This window comes from Euleptes europaea, chromosome 5 (genome assembly GCF_029931775.1).
Source record: "Euleptes europaea isolate rEulEur1 chromosome 5, rEulEur1.hap1, whole genome shotgun sequence".
Classification (NCBI taxonomy): domain Eukaryota; kingdom Metazoa; phylum Chordata; class Lepidosauria; order Squamata; family Sphaerodactylidae; genus Euleptes; species Euleptes europaea.
Window position 1 is genome coordinate 51,880,702 of NC_079316.1, and position 17,493 is coordinate 51,898,194.

Genomic DNA, 17,493 nt, shown 5'->3' on the forward strand with positions numbered 1-17,493 from the left:
AAAGGGCATTTCTGTTGTGAGAAATTGATGCAAATGAACAAAAGGGGGAATGGTATGTACAGGAGCGGTAGTTATCTTTACCATCTTTGAGATATTTAATACTACATGGACTATGAAGGATGAGTGCAATGCACTTACTGCATTTAAGAAAATAAAAAGCCTTTGTCTTTAAAAGAAAGCAAAAGAGCAATGGGTTTGTGACCAGAAGAGTAGCTACAGTTGAAAATGAATATGGAAAACTTGTTGAGGCTGTAATCCCTCATGTTTTTAATTAGAAGTAAAAGTCATTTCAAAGGCCTGCAAATTAGCCTCCTCTTTCATTTAGTGCTTACAATAGATGTGCACGTGGTGAACACGCCATGCTCAATAGTCCTAGATGGCAGAGTAGATTGAGTGTCCTGAGTTCCAGCTGTCCTGTGTTAATTGGATAATGTCATGAACTACTGTGCTGTGAGCAACTTGTACATGACATGAACCACAGTGAGGACCAAACAGTATGTTACATGAGGGGTCTATGACTTTTTATTTCTTAATGAAACGCAGTTAAGGGCTGAAGGTTTGATGTGATGCTGTGGGAGGGGGCCCTTAGCCCTTTTCCCTACACAGTTTTCCTGATGGAGATGACTACAAGAGAGAGTAGAGGGTAACAGTGTCCTTTATCCCAACAGCAAGCAGAAGCCATTAGTGGAGCAGGTAAGCCAAGATAACCCTCAACCTGTTTAGGAACAGGGCTGGGTGATGCCATCTGTGTGCAGTGGGAGAGGCTGAGCAGAGATCTTATGTATATAAGTATGTTGCCAGTAAGCAGAGCTGGTATTTGGCCACATGGTCTTGGCCAGGAAAATGAATCTAGCTTGAGAGGCCAAGGGTTGACAGTTTTGGCTTCATTAGAGTTACCAGCTGGCTATTTTTCCAGTGGCTTGACCAGTTCTTCCCATTTCTGGCTAGTTGCCAGTTGATGGGTTTTTTTTTCATATAATGGAGGGCATGAGAGAGATTGGGTATTAATTCTTAGTGCCTTTTATTGGCTGTGCTGTGACCTTTGCAGCAGCCGATTTTTATTTTCATTTTCAGCCAAGGCTTTTTTGTGTATGTGCCTCAAAAGCAGCTTCTTTTTTGATTTTCCTCCTGATACATCTTCAGCCAGAAAGAAACCAATAGAGGGTGAAAAGAGAAAGAGAGAGAGCACAGCCCCTCCATAAAGAGCACTCAGTTTCCACCTATTTGTGTGCTATTTAGCATGTAAAACTGGAGACCTGTATCCACAGAAACAAACCTGTATCCACAGACTAGAGACCTGATTCCACACAGGAGTTTTTGTCCATTTCAGGAATTCTGTGCACTTTTTTTGTTTGTTTCCACATGATGTAGGTCTACATTCCTGCAAAAACTGTGAACAGCCTTCCCCCCCCCCAACTAAAAACTGCTTTTTTAAAAAACCTGACAAAAATGATCTTTTCTCCCATGCTATTGTTGGGACTATATTTTCCATGTGTCCAGAAGGGAAAGTACACCTTTGTTTGAATTGCAGGAAATACCTCCTTTGCTCCCTTCCCCTGCATTTTCACAGTGAATTGCTTTGGTGTCCTTACTGACAACAAAATTGAGATTAAAAAAAAATGGAGGATGTGGACAATGTTGTAAGGCTGTTAGTACCTAATGACAAAATACATAGCAAATGTTTTTTCTATGTTGTCTCATATGAAAAGTTCTGAAGTGCTCTCTTCCCTTTGCCCAAATACTAAGAGGCCAATTATTCTTTTCATTGTAGATGAGCATAATGAAACACCCAGTACCTTCCAGCAATTAGAATTACTAAAGGTTTTGTATATTGTGTTATTCTGGAGCAGCACTATGCAAATGCTCAGGGTTTGTTTGTTTTTAAAGAGTGGTATTACATTATTCTTGAGGAGCACTGTGCATGCGCCAAAACCTTTTTTAAAAGGTGGGTAGAGAATCACTGGAAAAGACAGTCATGCTAGGAAAAGTTGAGGGCAGCAGGAAAAGAGGAAGACCCAACAAGAGATGGATTGACTCAATAAAGGAAGCCACAGCCTTCAGTTTGCAAGATCTGAGCAAGGCTGTCAAAGATAGGACATTTTGGAGAACTTTCATTCATAGGGTCGCCATGAGTCGGAAGCGACTTGACGGCACTTAACACACACACAGAGAGAATCATGACAGTGGCATGACAACAGTGGGGGAGGGGGTACTGATGTAATCTGCATCTGGTGTGAAAGGGAAACAATGATGAGTGAAAAACCAGATTACCCTGTGCCATATGGAATCTCTGTTGCAAGTGCGAATTCAGCATCAATAGCACTATTAATACGACCACCACAGGGGGGAAAACCTTTGCTTGGAGTCAGCCCAGGTGTGCATGGAATGCTGATGTTTCCTCATTCTTCTTGAGTTCCTGCAGCCCTTCCTGACCCTTGTGGCTCAGGGCATAGCAAGGAGGAGAGGGAAGGTGTGAAATCACTCTTCCTGTGTCTTCTGCAAGCACATCTACACTGATGGAAGAGAGAGGGTGCCCCAACTTTCATTGCAGTGTGCCAACTTTCACAGCTGTTCCTCTACTTGGGTCCTGCGACCTCAGCAATTATTGTTCTGAGGACTGGAAGAGGCGGCCAGAACAGAGAGGAATGCGGGAAAACTCTGCATGCTTTCCCATGCATCTATGGTTTGATCCAAGCCAGACAGCTGTTCTTTTTAGAAACAGAAGATGTGGTACTGATTTATACCCTTCCCCCCAAAACACCCCATATTCCAAACACAGTGATCAGGGAGCATCAGTGATAATCTGTTTGCATATTAAGCTAAAGGGAAACCCCACTGGGTTCAATGGGGCTTACTCTGCTGATAGGACAGCATCCTCAAACATACGAAGCTACCTTATATTGAATTAAGACTGTTGGTTTGTCTAGCCCATTAGCACTGTGCATTCTGGCTGGCAGTGGATTTCAAGGTCTCAGCCACTAATAATTCTCAGCACTGCTGGCCCCAGAAATCCATTTACCAAGGGATGCCAGTGTATGAACAGGCTCTTACACTAAGCTTATCATTCTCCTTTATTAAGAAAAACTGTTATCTGAAAAAGTAAATTATAAAATGTTGCCACCCACAATGTGTTTATCTTTAAGATGCCACAGACCTCCTTATTCTTGGGAAACTAGTTAGTCTTTTTCATTTGTGTAATATTTAGTGGAGAAGAATTTCAAGCAAAAAAATATAAGGGCATATAACTCAAGCAGTGACAGCGCTGTAGTTTACACCATCATACATGGCAAACAAACACCGTATATCATTATGAAATTTAGTATTAAGTGTTTCAGATATGTTCTGGAAAACAATTCAGATATATTGCTTAGTGGGGCTTTTAAGTACATTCAAGTACAAAGCAATATATAACAGAAGCTTGTCCTTGTTTTTATGAATACTGTAAGGTGATAATTCCCCCCCTCCACATTTTAAAATGTGAAGTGATCATTGAAACTTTCAGAGGTCTGAGGAACCGCCTCCTAGAACAGCAACATTCAACAAGAGTGGTCATCCAATTGTTCAGAAAGAGGTCTTAATTTTGAAACAGCAACAGGTGTGGTCTTCTAGTATTGCCTCTGAATTAGTCCTTCTCCCATAATGATGGTTTTTGTCACCCCTTTGGTTCCCCAGACTAGGTTTTCTAATTCCCCCTGTTTTCTTGTCCAGAGTTGCTCTCTCTCCAGCCCTATGGTAGGAAAAAGAGCCCGCACGGCCTGTCAGCTCAGCAAACTATAGCCTTCTATGTGCTGGAGATGTGACATTACTACTCCACCATGTACAACTGCTTATTTACTGATGCCCACAGGTTACATTTGCTTGCCTTTCAGAAAGGAAATATGCTGGGAGGAGAGAATATATCCTAGTTGAGCCCTTCTGATGAGGCATGCTTTAGACTGCTCTTGGGGTTACTATGTTATTAGAGAGAATACAAATTTCAAAACAGAAGCCACTTCAGTGTTTGTTTAATTAAATATTTTTGCCTCACTGTTCTCCCATACTGGGGACTCAAAGGGGCTTACAAAATAAAATGTGCATAGATCATGAGAGGGAGGGCGCCTTGGCCATCTTCTGGGCATGGAGTATGGGTCACTGGGGGTGTGGGGGGGAGGTAGTTTGGAATTTCCTGCATTGGGCAGGGGGTTGGACTAGATGACCCTGGTGGTCCCTTCCAACTCTAGGATTCTATGATACTAGAAACTTAAATAAAAATATACAAGCCAACAGACCCCCCTCCCCAGCAGTGTTAACATAGTACTCTGAGAATCTTCCAGCTTCCCCATTCAGAGGTAGCTTAATTCTTCTTTCCAGAGGGAAGAGATATTTTAGGACAGAATTGCAGTAGATATGAGTATAGGTTGTGGTGGACTCAGTTCTTTCACTTTATAGTCAGGCTCTGCCAAGATGTCTCAGTGTTGGCGAGGTATGGATAGCGGAAGACCTGTCTGTCACACTTGTGCTTATTCAGGGTGGTGCATGTGTGTCTGTATACTTGGTCCTCTTTCATGGCCAGAGGCTTACATGTTTTCTGCATCTCATAGGTTCATGAAGGTGGCAGGCAATACGGTGGATGCTGTTACCTGGCAACAGTAGGTATTCCTTTTTATTCTTCCTTTCGGGCATTACTAACCTTGTGAAAATGAGCAGTAATTTGGGCTGGAAGCAAAGATTGAACCTGATCTGGTTAGGGCACTGCTTATGTACAAACACAAGATCTACAGACTACTCTCTCCATTCCTGTTCAAAGGAAGCAAGGCAGCTGGCCTTGAACGAGGGTTTCTTCTAGATACAAAGGGTTTCTTCTAGATACAAAGTAAAACTCTTGGGAGACAGCAGAACCTGTGCTTGAGAAGCATCTGTATGCATGTGTGTGTGTGTGTGTGTGTGTGTGTGTGTGTGTGTTACACTGCCTGGAATCAGTTTATGGGACGCTCAGGATAGACTAAGAACAGTTCCAAAAGATAAGCCCAGCCCTTGCATGCTTAGCTGTCAATGTAGGGCTTATGGGAAAAGAAATAGCACACCGCTGGCAGACAGCCAATGCTCTGGCACGGAGGAGGGATCATGTGCTTCTTACCTCTTGCCTACCACTGTGAGGAGTTGCTCATAGGATTAATGCTGGCCCTGAGTTGACACTGAGTCAGGGCTGAATCAGTGGGAGGTGCGCTTAAGAAGAAAAATTATGGGGGAAAGGGACGGAACAGGAAGAAGCCGTCAGAGCAAGATCAGAATTATAAGATACAGTCTGCTCTTTGCACCAGTTACCGTAGCAACTGAGCACTTCTACTCTATGATGATACTGTGTGATGGCTTTGGAAAGAGGGATGTGCAGGATTTAAGTGACCTGAACAGAGTGGAGTTGCCCTGGTTTTGCTACATCATTGAAAGCAGTCTGATCAGAGCACTGGGGCTCCACTCATAGAATTCCTGGCTACAAGAATGTCGTTGTTGTTGACCCTGTTGTTGGGACTAAGGTTCATAAACTTCCTTTGAAGAAATGGTTGTACAAGAGATACAAAGTGGCCTTGGAGCAGGAAGGAATCAGGTGCTCAGCCAGGATAGGTCCTGTCTTAAGTATCTTATTAAGTATCTTATTCTGTGTTATTACTTGTGGACTTCTTCAGAATGGTGTTGTGCAAAGATGGCCATGGCTTGTATGGGAATTTCTGCCATAAAGATCCTGTCCTCCAGGCCTCAGAGGGGTACATCTGGTTGTTTAATTGGTGGTTCTTGAACCATCCCAGAGATGTCAGAGTACAGTTGACAGTAATAGTTAGTGATCAGTACACCCAGTGTGAGAAAGGAATCACCCTTTTTCAAATAGTATGATTTTATTGGAACAAAGACTTAGGGGTGTCCTGATCACACTCTATTAATTGACACAGAAAGCGAAGCATTGTAGAGCAGGCAGAGATGGGATGGATCTTAAAACTCATCTAGACCAGCCACACACCCCTCCATAATGCTTTAATTCTTAAGGGAATTCCAGGATGCATGCAGAAGTGTGGCCCAGATAATATCACGGCTATGTAGAAACCCTGAACTATGTGTAGTTTAGATCTAAAAGAGGATTATGGTCTTGTCTGGGAAACACTTTGTACGTACCTGAAAGCCTCTTCATTTTAGGACTCCAGACCTCCTATAATTTAGAAGAAGAAGAAGACTTGGTTTTTATACCTCGTTTTTTCTCTACCTATAAGGAGTCTCAAAGTGGCTGACAATCGCCTTCCCTTCCCTTCTCCACAACTGGCACCTAGTGAGGTGGGTGGGGCTGAGAGAGTTTGGAGAGAACTGTGACTAGCCCAAAATCACCCAGCAGACTTCATGTATAGGAGTGGGGAAACAAACCCAGTTCACCAAATTAGAGTCCACCGTTCTTAACCACTACACAATGCTGGTTAAGTGCCTGATTCCTCCTCCAGACACACTTATTGCACAATAAAAATATGCATGGCTCTGTGGAGAAGTAGATGCACATGCCAGAGGTTTTTATTTGTTATCTACATCTATGAGATAATCCATGTTGTGTGTATTGGTGCAATGTACTTAAGAAGTAGTGTTGCCAGGTCCCTCTTTGCCACCGGCAGGAGGTTTTTGGGGAAGAGCCTGAGGAGGGCAAGGTTTGGGGAGGGACTTCACTGCCATAGAGTCCAATTGCCAAAGCAGCCATTTTTTCCAGGTGAACTGATCTCTATCGGCTGGAGATCAGTTGTAATAGCAGGAGATCTTCAGCTAGTACCTGGAGGTTTTGTCCAAGAAAAGAAGAACCTAGGTTGTCAGCAAAGGCTGTTACCATATATGGAACAAGAAATGCCTGATGTTCAAGCTGGTTTCAGAAAAGGAAGAGGCACTAGAGATCATATTGCAAATATACACTGGTTACTGGAGCGTACGAGAGAATTTCAGAAGAAAATCAGCTTGTGTTTCATAGATTACAGCAAAGCTTTTGACTGTGTGGATCATGAAAAGCTATGGCTGGTTTTAAAGGAAATGGGTGTGCCACTACATCTGATCGTTTTGATGCGCAACCTGTACTCTGGACAAGAGGCCACAGTTAGAACAGAATATGGAGAAACGGAATGGTTTCCAATTGGCAAAGGTGTCAGACAAGGATGTATTTTATCTCCCTATCTCTTCAATCTATATGCAGAACATATAATTAGATTTAGATGAAGGTGGAGTGAAAATTGGAGGGAGGAACATTAATAATTTGAGATATGCTGATGACACTACATTATTGGCAGAAAATAGTGAAGATTTGAAACAACTACTGCTGAAAGTTAAAAGAGAAAGTGCCAAAGCAGGACTATAGCTGAACATCAAGAAAACAAAAGTAATGACTACAGGAGAATTACACACCTTTAAGATTGACAATGAGGAAATTGAAATTGTTCAAGACTTTCTATTCCTTGGCTCTACCATCAACCAAAAGGGAGACTGCAGCCAAGAAATTAGAAGGAGATTGAGACTGTGAAGGGCAGCCATGAAGGAGCTAGAAAAGATTTTGAAGTGTAAGGATGTGACTCTGGCCACCAAGACTAGATTAAGTCATGCCATCATATTCCCTATTACTGTGTATGGGTGTGAAAGCTGGACAGTGAAGAAAGCTGATAGGAAGAAAATAGATTCCTTTGAAATGTGGTGTTGGAGGAGAGTGTTACGGATTCCATGGACTGCCAAAGAAACAAATCAGTGGGTTATAGATCAAATCAAGCCTGAACTGACCCTAGAAGCTAAAATGACTAAACTGAGGCTATCGTATTTTGGTCATGTCATGAGACGACAAGAGTCACTGGAAAGGACCGTCATGATAGGAAAAGTTGAGGGCAGCAGGAAAAGAGGAAGTCCCATCAAGAGATGGATTGACTCAATAAAGGAAGCCACAGCCTTCAATTTGCAAGATCTGAGCAAGGCTGTCAAAGATAGGACATTTTGGAGGACTTTCATTCATAGGGTCGCCATGAGTCGGAAGCGACTTGACGGCACTTAACACACACACAGGTTGTCAATATAATTATACACAAACAAAAACAACCTACTATATTCTTTGCAAAAGCTTCCTATTCATATGTCATGCACCTACACTATACACAATATGCTACCTCTATAATAATTCTATCTCTATATACAAAATATCGCACCTATGTGCTACATAACATAATTCTCAAACAACTCAATAATTACATTTCATAAAGACATCTCAAAGTTGGAGGGTACAGTCTCCATGTGTAACTAGTGAAGCCTTAAGAGAAGAAAACAGCATTACACATGGAAATATACAGATAAAAACCATCAGTGTTTATGGACACTTACGTTAAGAAGAAATAGCGATATGTCACATGGACTTCACTTGTTACAAGTGAAGACTGTACCCTCCAACTTTGAGATGTCTTTATGAAATGTAATTATTGAGTTGTTTGTAGAATTATGTTATGTAGCACATAGGTGGGATATTTTGTATATAGAGATAGAATTATTATAGAGGTAGCATATTGTGTTTAGTGTAGGTGCATGACATATGAAATACAAGCTTTTGCAAAGAATATAGTAGGTTGTTTTTGTTTGGGTATAAGTACCTGGAGGCTGGCAACCCTATTAAGAAGACTTAGGTAGTATATTTCAGGAAGCATGTAGAGTATTGTACTAGAGCAAGGGAAACATTTGCTGAAAGAATTTTCATTGAGCACTCAGTGGATAAAAATTTACTCTAGAAGAGATGATTTTGAGAGTTCAGGGACTGAAATGGAGAAAAAGAATTGAAAATGCTCAATGGCCTGTATCCTGCCACTCTGCTCAGCAAAATTTGAACCCTTCCTCCAACTTAAGTGGTTCTTCTGCTGGAGTAAGAGCTGCTTGAGCTGGAGGAAAGCTTCAAGCTTTGCTGAGCAGACTAGTAGGACACAGGCTGACATGCAGTGTCTTTGATGGGGTATCTACTCATCTGGATGGTTGGTGTCCTTCTCTCTATCACTAAGGACAAAGCCCATTTGTATGGGACATCCCATACTTCCACAATGCAACAAAAATGAGTTTATTTGTTAATGCTCTACAAGTACTAGCCTTGATTCTGTTTTGTGCATGCAGTATATAGCCCCTTCTACGTAATGAGTTGTGTTCATTGGGGATAGGATAGCTATTCAGGGTAAACATCACACAGACACTCTCTGTTGAAATATATTGGTTACTGGGAAATCTTCACCCAACCACCTTCGTCCCTGTTACTCCTGCTAAGGAAAAAATCGCTTACCCACCCCCACCACTGCCACTGTTGCTGCTGCTTTGTGGTGGAGGAGCAGGTTTGCTTTTTCCCCTCCAAAAGTACTGTGTATGCACTTGCTCTGGAGTAAAGCAGTACATGGTGTGTATTTTAGGGTTTTTTAAATTAAAAGAAAAGACATGATAAACAGGGCAGCAGTGGAGAAGGCAGATATATAGCTCATTAGTCAATGGTTGTAGAATGGGGAGGAAAGAAGCAAAACTGGAATGATGCTTGAACAAAAGGGCTCAGGAGAACAATCACGGTCATCAGGAATAAAGGACTGTGTGAATAGTATAAATGGTGGTGGGTGGGGAGACTATTGTGTAAACTACCCTGCAACTTCGATCGCCTCTACTATACACAGTCCAGTAGTTGCCAGCCTCTGCTTTTCGTGCAAGTCCTGTAAAAGGTGGGGTGGGGAGAGGAGATGGTAGGGTTCTAATTCCAAGCAGACCTTCCCGGAACAGGAGTGGATATGGAAATTCCTGCATGTTGGGAAGCAGTTTTAATGCAATTAACTGAAATAAAAGGAGGGGTCAGATAATGGGGCAAAGGTTTCTCTACAATAAAGACGAGTAAAACAAAAACAGCTGCTCTGAAGCCATCAAACTCTGCTCATTAAATCCCATCTGAAGCTAATGGGTTTTGGGGAATTAACTTCCAGGATGCTGCCTGGAAAGATATTGAAGCCCATGAAGCTATGCTTTGTGCAGAGGGCAACCCAAGCCCTGCCAGCAGCTTGAATATTTTTTCTTGCAATGTGGTGCATGCAAGTAAGTAGCAAAGCATAGAGTATATGGGTGCATGGTGTGATACAGTTGGCCCAGGTTTGAACTTGAGTGTTTTCTGCTGTCATATGTGCTTTCAGCATTCTTCAGTGACCTACTGCAAAAGAGGTACCAGCAGAACAAAAATGATGAATACTCTTTACTAGAGATGACAGAGATCAGTTCCCCTGTAGAAAATGACTGCTTTGGAGGGAGGTCTTGATGGCATTATACTCCACTGTGGTCCTACTCCTCCCTAAACCATGCCCTTCCCAGGTTGCACACCCAAATCTCCAGGAATTTCCTAACCTGTTGGCAACCCTACCTTTTGCCCTGGACTCAGCTGGCCCATGGGGGGGCAAGCATTAGCCCACCAGGAGATTTCCTGGTAGCCGATAATGACCAGTTGCCATAATATATGTGAAGGGCTTTGAATGCTTAGGATCAGGCAGCGTCTAACTAGTATCAGTATGAATGTATTATCTGAAAAACCAAGCATGAGAATGTAGCTACGGTAATACACTTATGAAGGAGAAATTTAGAAACCTCCTTGTCTGCACAGGGGTGTAAAAATAGCAAAGTAATTGGCTGTCCAGCTTTTACTCATTTATGCCTGACACTAACCAAAGGGGTAATTTTAAAAGTTTCTGCTACTTCTGAAACAAACAAATTGCCCATGCCTCGGATTTCTCGCAGAGTACTCCTTGTTCTGCTCACAGACTGTGCTTCTGTGGCCACGGAGCCCATTGGGGAGCTATGCCAAAGTTTAAATACTTTTTGTGGATTTTTTAAAAATTCCAAATCTTATCGCAATAGGGTTGCCAACTCTGGGTTGGGAAATACCTGGAGATTTTTTGGATGGAGCATGAGGAGGGTGGGGTTTGGGGAGGGGAGGGACTTCAGTGCCATAGAGTCCAGTTGCCAAAGTGGCCATTTTCTCCAGTTGAACTGATCTCTGTCAGCTGGAGATAAGTTGTAATAGCGGGAGATCTCCAGCTACTACCTGGAGGTTGGAACCCTACATAGCAACTATATACCAGCCAGTTATAGGGTTGAAGTCACATGATATTTGTCTAAACAGTACTTTCCACTTTACTGCCAGTTGTGATAGGAAACACGTTATGCTATGCAGTGTTTACCTTCTGATTCTATATTATTGCTATTGACCCACACGCACACAGGAGCCATAGACATTTTCATCTTAATAGCAAGAAGCTTGTAGCCTTTAGGGATTTCTGAGACCTCACTTTTCAGTGGGGAAGGCCTATTTTGACTGCCTCAGATCTATAGTAAAGCTCAAAATGATTTATTTGTTAGGAGTAATGGGGAAGGCTCAAAAGGATGGAAATATCTTGCTACTGGTGGGAAAGAAAACTCTTGTATGCACTGGAGAGCCCACGCTTCATAGTGTGGCATTTTCTTATTTAAACTTTTCCACACCTAATGGCTAAGTCCATCCAGTGCTTTTCAAGCAAAAAAAACCACTGTTCACATGGTCAATTGACAGTGTTTTCTCTGAAAGGAATCCAGCCCCATTTCTCCTCTGCAATTTATTTATTGCTTTATGATAACTTAAATTTGACGCTCTTTAGAATATCCAAGTGGTTAATGGGCATTAGGGGTGATGATGGGGATCTGCACATACTCAATTCCATGTCACTGGTCCAGTTGTTTCTTTGGGGTCTGTATAGTGTGGTTCATTGCTCCTTCTTTTGTATGGTGTGGTTCATTGCTCCTTCTTTCATCTGTCTGGCTTGAAGAGGGAATCCTAAGCAGAATTATAACCCTCCAGATCTATTGAAGTCAACGGTCTTAGAAAGATGTAACTCTGTTCAGGATTGCACTGATAATCTGTAACTCTGCACCAAAAGGTCTAATGGGGTAGGCATGTCTGGAGACTGGAGGGGCTCCTGTGCTATGTTACCTTTAATAGTATTTTCTGTACTACCACCATGACCATTATTTAATACTTATTTTTCACCAACTGTGGTGTTAGGCATTGTGCATAATATGTAAATGTTGTGGTCCCTGTGCAGTTTGTTAGATGGACAAGATGGGAGGCAAGAGAGATCTGGTACTGACAAATATGTAGTGCAGGTGGATGTGGAGGTTTAGAAAAGGTGTGACTAGGAAATACTTTGCTGAAAATATGGGCTTGGGATTGATTTTGAGGAGAGGGGAAGGATGGGGAAGGAGTTCTATGCATAGTAGACAGCCTATAGCAGAAGGCAAAGCAAAGAGAGCATTACACAGACCTAAAGGTCACCAACTGCAGCTGACCTTGTGTGGTGCAGTATTTGGGGAGCCCCAATATGGACCTCACAGGCGCGGTCTTTAGCCAGGGTGAGGGAGAGCACACAGCTGCAGCCCCTCTGACTGTTGCCTTCTCGTTTTCATTCCAGTTACTACCTTGATGGCCGAGTGGCCAAGGTGACGGACTTCCTGAAAACGCGCCTGTTAGACACACTCTCTGACCAGATCAGGAAAATCCAGAAAGTGCGTGAGTGAGAGGGATGGCTGGGGCGAGAGGGCAGCGCGTTTCCAAGGGTGGGGAGCTTGCAACTGCTCTGCAGTACGGTGCCTGGGCAGCCTGTGTCCAGAGCTAGGAAGGCCTAGTGGGGGTTCTCCTTGGGTTTGACCTTGCTGTTCTTGGGCCCCATGTATCCTAGTTCTAAGGCTAAGAAAGGTTGGACCAGGCTGAAGAGTAGGTTATGAAGGTGTTCAGGGGGCATCTTAAAAACGGTGGCAGCTGAAGTCTGCTGAGCCCAGTCCTCAGGGGAGCATCGGGAATTGCTACTTGGACTGTGACAGGTAGTAGAAGTGTCAGTACACACTGCAGAATGTGGAAGTGCCTGTAGAAAAAGGTCAGTGGGGATAAAGAGGGGTCTGTAGAGAACAAAGGAGTAAGATTGAGACTTTTCCTGGCCACTGGCCACCATGGAAAATATGGTTCTTCTCTGTGGAACTCTGAAACATTTGATCCATCGTTGACTAGAAATGTTGGTTCATCAAAAGGGATTTGTTTCATGAGCTGCCAATGTTTCATCTCAATTTGGGGCAATATTTTCATCTGGGCTACCGAGCAGATCCCAATAGGGATCCGTTACTCTGTTTGAGAGGCCAATAAGCTCATCGACTCAAGCACAGACATTGGGACATGTGCCACTAACTAAATCAATGGGCCCCTTTCTCCCCTCTTTTCACTGCTTCAAGATCCTGCTTCCAGGTAATGAAGCCTGCCCTGGCTAATGGCCAGGCCTTCCAGGCATTGTGTCAGCTGTCCTGTACAGAGGCAGAAGGGGCTGTAAGCTGGCATCCTTAATGTCCTTGTGCTCACTGTTTGCTGGCGCCGTCTTGTCCTGGCTTCTCTGTGCTGCCAAAGTTGGTGTTGTGTTACAGTGGCATTTCCCAGGCTGAGAATGCTGATGCCACTCTCAATTCTCTGTTTCACTACTCTGGGTATTCAGGCATCTTCAGGTACTAAGGCCAACTTGGTCTTGGAATCCGGGCACTGTGGGAAAGCATTGGCTGCTCCAAGGCTAGCACATGCCACCATTTGATGTCCCAAATCATATGATTGTTTTTGTTATAGTCTCTGCTATGGCTACAATAAGAGATTGCTTCATAGTTGTTACTAATGTCATGTAGCATCTTCTCTTGATAACTGATTAGATGGATTCACACCCATGTAGACGTCTAACTTGACCACTGAAGCTGGTCTAGCCAGGATTTTAAAATTCGTATTTAGCTGTTACTATTTTAGATAGACCAAGGCCACTTTGCATATCACATTTGTAAATGCAGCAAGGAGTTCCAGCTAACCCCATCTCCCGGGCATATGCACTTGTATCATGCATGCGGTGGAAAACAAATCTGTTCTGTGCAAGTGTTCCATGTTTATGTGTACATGTTTTTAAAAAAGCGTGTAATGCAGTCCTCGGCTTTAGTGCTGGGCAACCTTCAGTGCTCAGACATGTAAAGAAGTTACCATATGACACAGTTATTTTCAAACTGACAGTGATGGCAAATTTGTACGCGTGCCACAAAACCCTACTATGCATCCTCTGGGTTGAGTTAGGGTGAAAGATGGCCCAGACATGGTGGCTCTGGAAGGATTTCCCTGTGGCCACATGACATGCCAGTTTACTGTGATGTAGCTTGGGAGAAGACAATGGAATCAGGAGAGATCCTTCCCGATGCAAACAAGACACTGATCTACAAAAGGTGTATATCCTACATCAGTTGGTTAGGTGCATGTTTTCTTCTGCAAGGAGATGGGGCTTTGAAGAGATGAATATCCCGCTTTGCCAGTGCAACAGAAACATAAGACGCTCCCCATGAGGCACAGGACAAAAAGGAACAGGGCCTTGGGCATTTGGGAGTGGGGCTGACCAAAACATATCAAACTGCTTTATCTGTTGCAGTGGCAAGTTAAATGCAAGCAAGAGAAGTAGGGAAAGCTGAATTGGTGTCAGGAAATGGGCGGTGATAGGAATGCTCCTTTTCAGCCTCGGATCTTTTCTGTCCTATACTGACTGCATTTTCCATACCCTTTAGCATCACTAGCCATGCAAAACCAGGCTTGTTTCCATCCCAAAACATTTCATGGGTAGCACCTCCTCCCAGATGATTGCCAACCACTCGTGCCTTTTTCTCTTGGCAACAGGTTGTCAATTCACATGTGCCGGGAAAAAGGATTTGGCTGGAAGGCATCGGGGCCACCTCGGAAGGAGGCACCACCAACCTCTCGGATTCTTATGCTGCCAGCTTCTTGTGAGTCAACGTGGTGGGTGCAGTGGTGATGTGGAGACGAGCTTATCAGTAGAGGTTTTGAATGGAACATGAGTTGCCTTATCTGTTACACGGGGGTCTGGGAAGAAACTCCGAATCCAAGAATGGTGTGGGTCTGGTTACGCAGCAACTGAATTAATAGGGTTCTACTGACTTCTGCATTCTGTTCTAATTGAGGTGAGGAACATATCTGTTCCTCCAGGGTTCCAAGATATTCTAGCAAGGTAGCTCCACTTTTATGTACCCTTAAAATGAACATTACTTTTGAAACATTACTTTAGAAAAGGAATTGTCCAATTAGCTGTAATTCTAAATTTGCTGTCTAAATCCCAGGATAAATTAATTGGTGCCAGTATTTAAATTATATTAGATTTGTGTAAGGAATTTCTTCTGTAAAAAAATAATCCTGGCATTCTAGGAACCAGGAATATGTGCATTTGGAGTAAAGGTGACAGACAGTCAAGTTGCAAGACAAAATCTGTTAGGAAACAATGGTAGGCTAGAAGTATATTTTTAATCTTGCCTCTAAGAGCAAATCAATATTTTGTATTGTATATTGTCACAAATTATCTGCTTTATATTACTGTTTTAACTGGGAAAATATGTGTGCTTTGTAGCATCAGTAATTTGCCTTCATTAACAGAGCAATCCTGAAGGGGGGGAGTGAAAGCTGTTAGGAGCTGGCATAACACTTGTGCTGGCATAGATGCCACTTAAGCTGTCTAAAGTGGCACTTATGCCAGCACAGAACCACTTATGACGGCAATGAGGAGCGGTGTTGCAGTGCCTTGCCGGGGTACCGCCACAGTCACTGTGAGAACGTAGCTCCGATGCAAGGGCTCGCACTTGTACCAAAGAGAGTATTCCCAGTAAGCCCTCTCGTCCCGGGAATGCCCTTTTTTTCCAGCATGAACTTGCGCCAGCAAAAAGGGTGACATAGCCCCATGAAACTCTATGGAGGAGTTTCATGGGTTTCTTTAAAAATTACATTTTTTTTCCTTGTATTTTTGGGCCAGCAAGCTGCTCAGGAGGCGGCGCAGCTACACCATCCCCAGGCTACCCCCACCCTCACTCAGGATTGCGCTGTAAGTCTCTGACCTTCAGGGGTCAGCAAAAAAAACACCCTCTATTTTTTATTACAGATACACTTGAGGCAGAACATAACATGTGAGGATAGAAAAGCTAAATTTGGCTTTTAAGTAAGGGAGGCCAAAATGGGGTGTCAGGGCAAGACAGAGGAAATCAGCTTGAACTGAATGGTGTTCTCCCTTCCTTCATGAGGAGTTTATGAGCGGTAGGATTGTATATGTGAAATCAAGTACCTGTGGGCACGTGCAGTCAGGTGTAATGTGGCAAGTGGACTGCAGCGCTTCCTGCTGTGAACAGCCAGCACTCCCTCACTGGCTTGCCTCTTTGTGCCTCTCCAGACACCTGTCTGTCTGTGCTGTTGTCACTTGAGATTATGGGGCCTTCTTCTTGGGAGATCCCAATGGGATACTGTATTTCCCACAAGTCAGAATATTTTATTATGTTTATTTAGGTGGTGGTGGGGAACCCTTCTACAACCCTACAGTCAAGCAGGAGTCCAGTGGTGGCACCTAAAAACCTAACACAATTTATTCCAGCATAAACTTTCACAGTATTTTGGGCACTACCAATTTTGCCGTTACAAACTAACATGGCTACCCATCCGGAATTAACAACCCGAAATTCAGTGTGTATGTATAGAAATGCCTTCTATATAGCACAGAAGGAAAGAGAAAAGCCAGATACATTGATGACAATTAATAATTCACACAAAACTTAATTCAAGCCACAATCCAACATGGACAATTGCTAGGGAATAGGGACTGAATTAGAGCAAAGCATGCAAATGCCATCCCAGTCTTAGTGGCTTTGCTTGACCAAGCAGTATGAAGCAGAGGAGTGGTATTGGGAGGTTTATTGACTTGGTGGATAACATCTTGCCTGGCCCCTAGGGAAAAAAGTAGAATTTGCTTTTAGTGCATAGGATCAGGCTCTGTACAAACCTCACCAGTGCTCCTTTGTGTAGAAGGCTGGAGTTGGTTACAGAAGTTCTGGGTTCAAATTCACTTCTCAGAAGTTCTGGGTTCAAATTCACCTCTCAGCTATGGAGCAAGTCACTACTTTTCATCTCAGTTGCAGCATAAATGTTGCACATTAAATGTGCTGTGAGAATTCTTAATGAGAAATTTCCAACAAGAGCATCTGTTTACCAGAGAACTGGAAAAATTTTCAAATGGTAAGAAGCACTAGACAATTAAACAAGTTGCCCAGAAGTTATGGAATTTCCTTCCTTGGTCTGTTTTTCAGGAGAAATTGGATTGCTAGTTTAACAAGAGCTAGGGAAACACTGCCTGTTAAGGAGACTGGATTTAACGAAGTCTCTTTCCATCTCTGTGATTTCATCATATTTCATGGCCTTCAGAGGAAGGATCAGTAGAGTGCATCTAGTAAATAGTCTGGGTGTACCAGGGACAAGGATTCTCCAGAGCTGTGTGTTTGTGATTCTACACAAGTACAGAAAAAAACTGTGGTACAAATACCATTTTATAATGATCTCACCTTTCTTTCTTTTTTTAAAAAAAGAATGAAATGTCAGCTCCTGACCCTTGA

The 17,493-nt window shown here is 43.1% G+C and overlaps 1 protein-coding gene across 1 annotated transcript in view; it reads left to right on the forward strand.

Moving 5' to 3' along the window:
- Positions 1–17,493, forward strand: part of HPSE2 (heparanase 2 (inactive)) — a 146,351-nt gene that overhangs the window by 115,430 nt on the left and 13,428 nt on the right. The window contains exons 6-8 of the mRNA XM_056849898.1: positions 4,581–4,628; positions 12,468–12,561; positions 14,732–14,838. Coding sequence (XP_056705876.1) covers positions 4,581–4,628; positions 12,468–12,561; positions 14,732–14,838 — 249 coding nt within the window. The remainder of the gene's footprint in view (positions 1–4,580; positions 4,629–12,467; positions 12,562–14,731; positions 14,839–17,493) is intronic.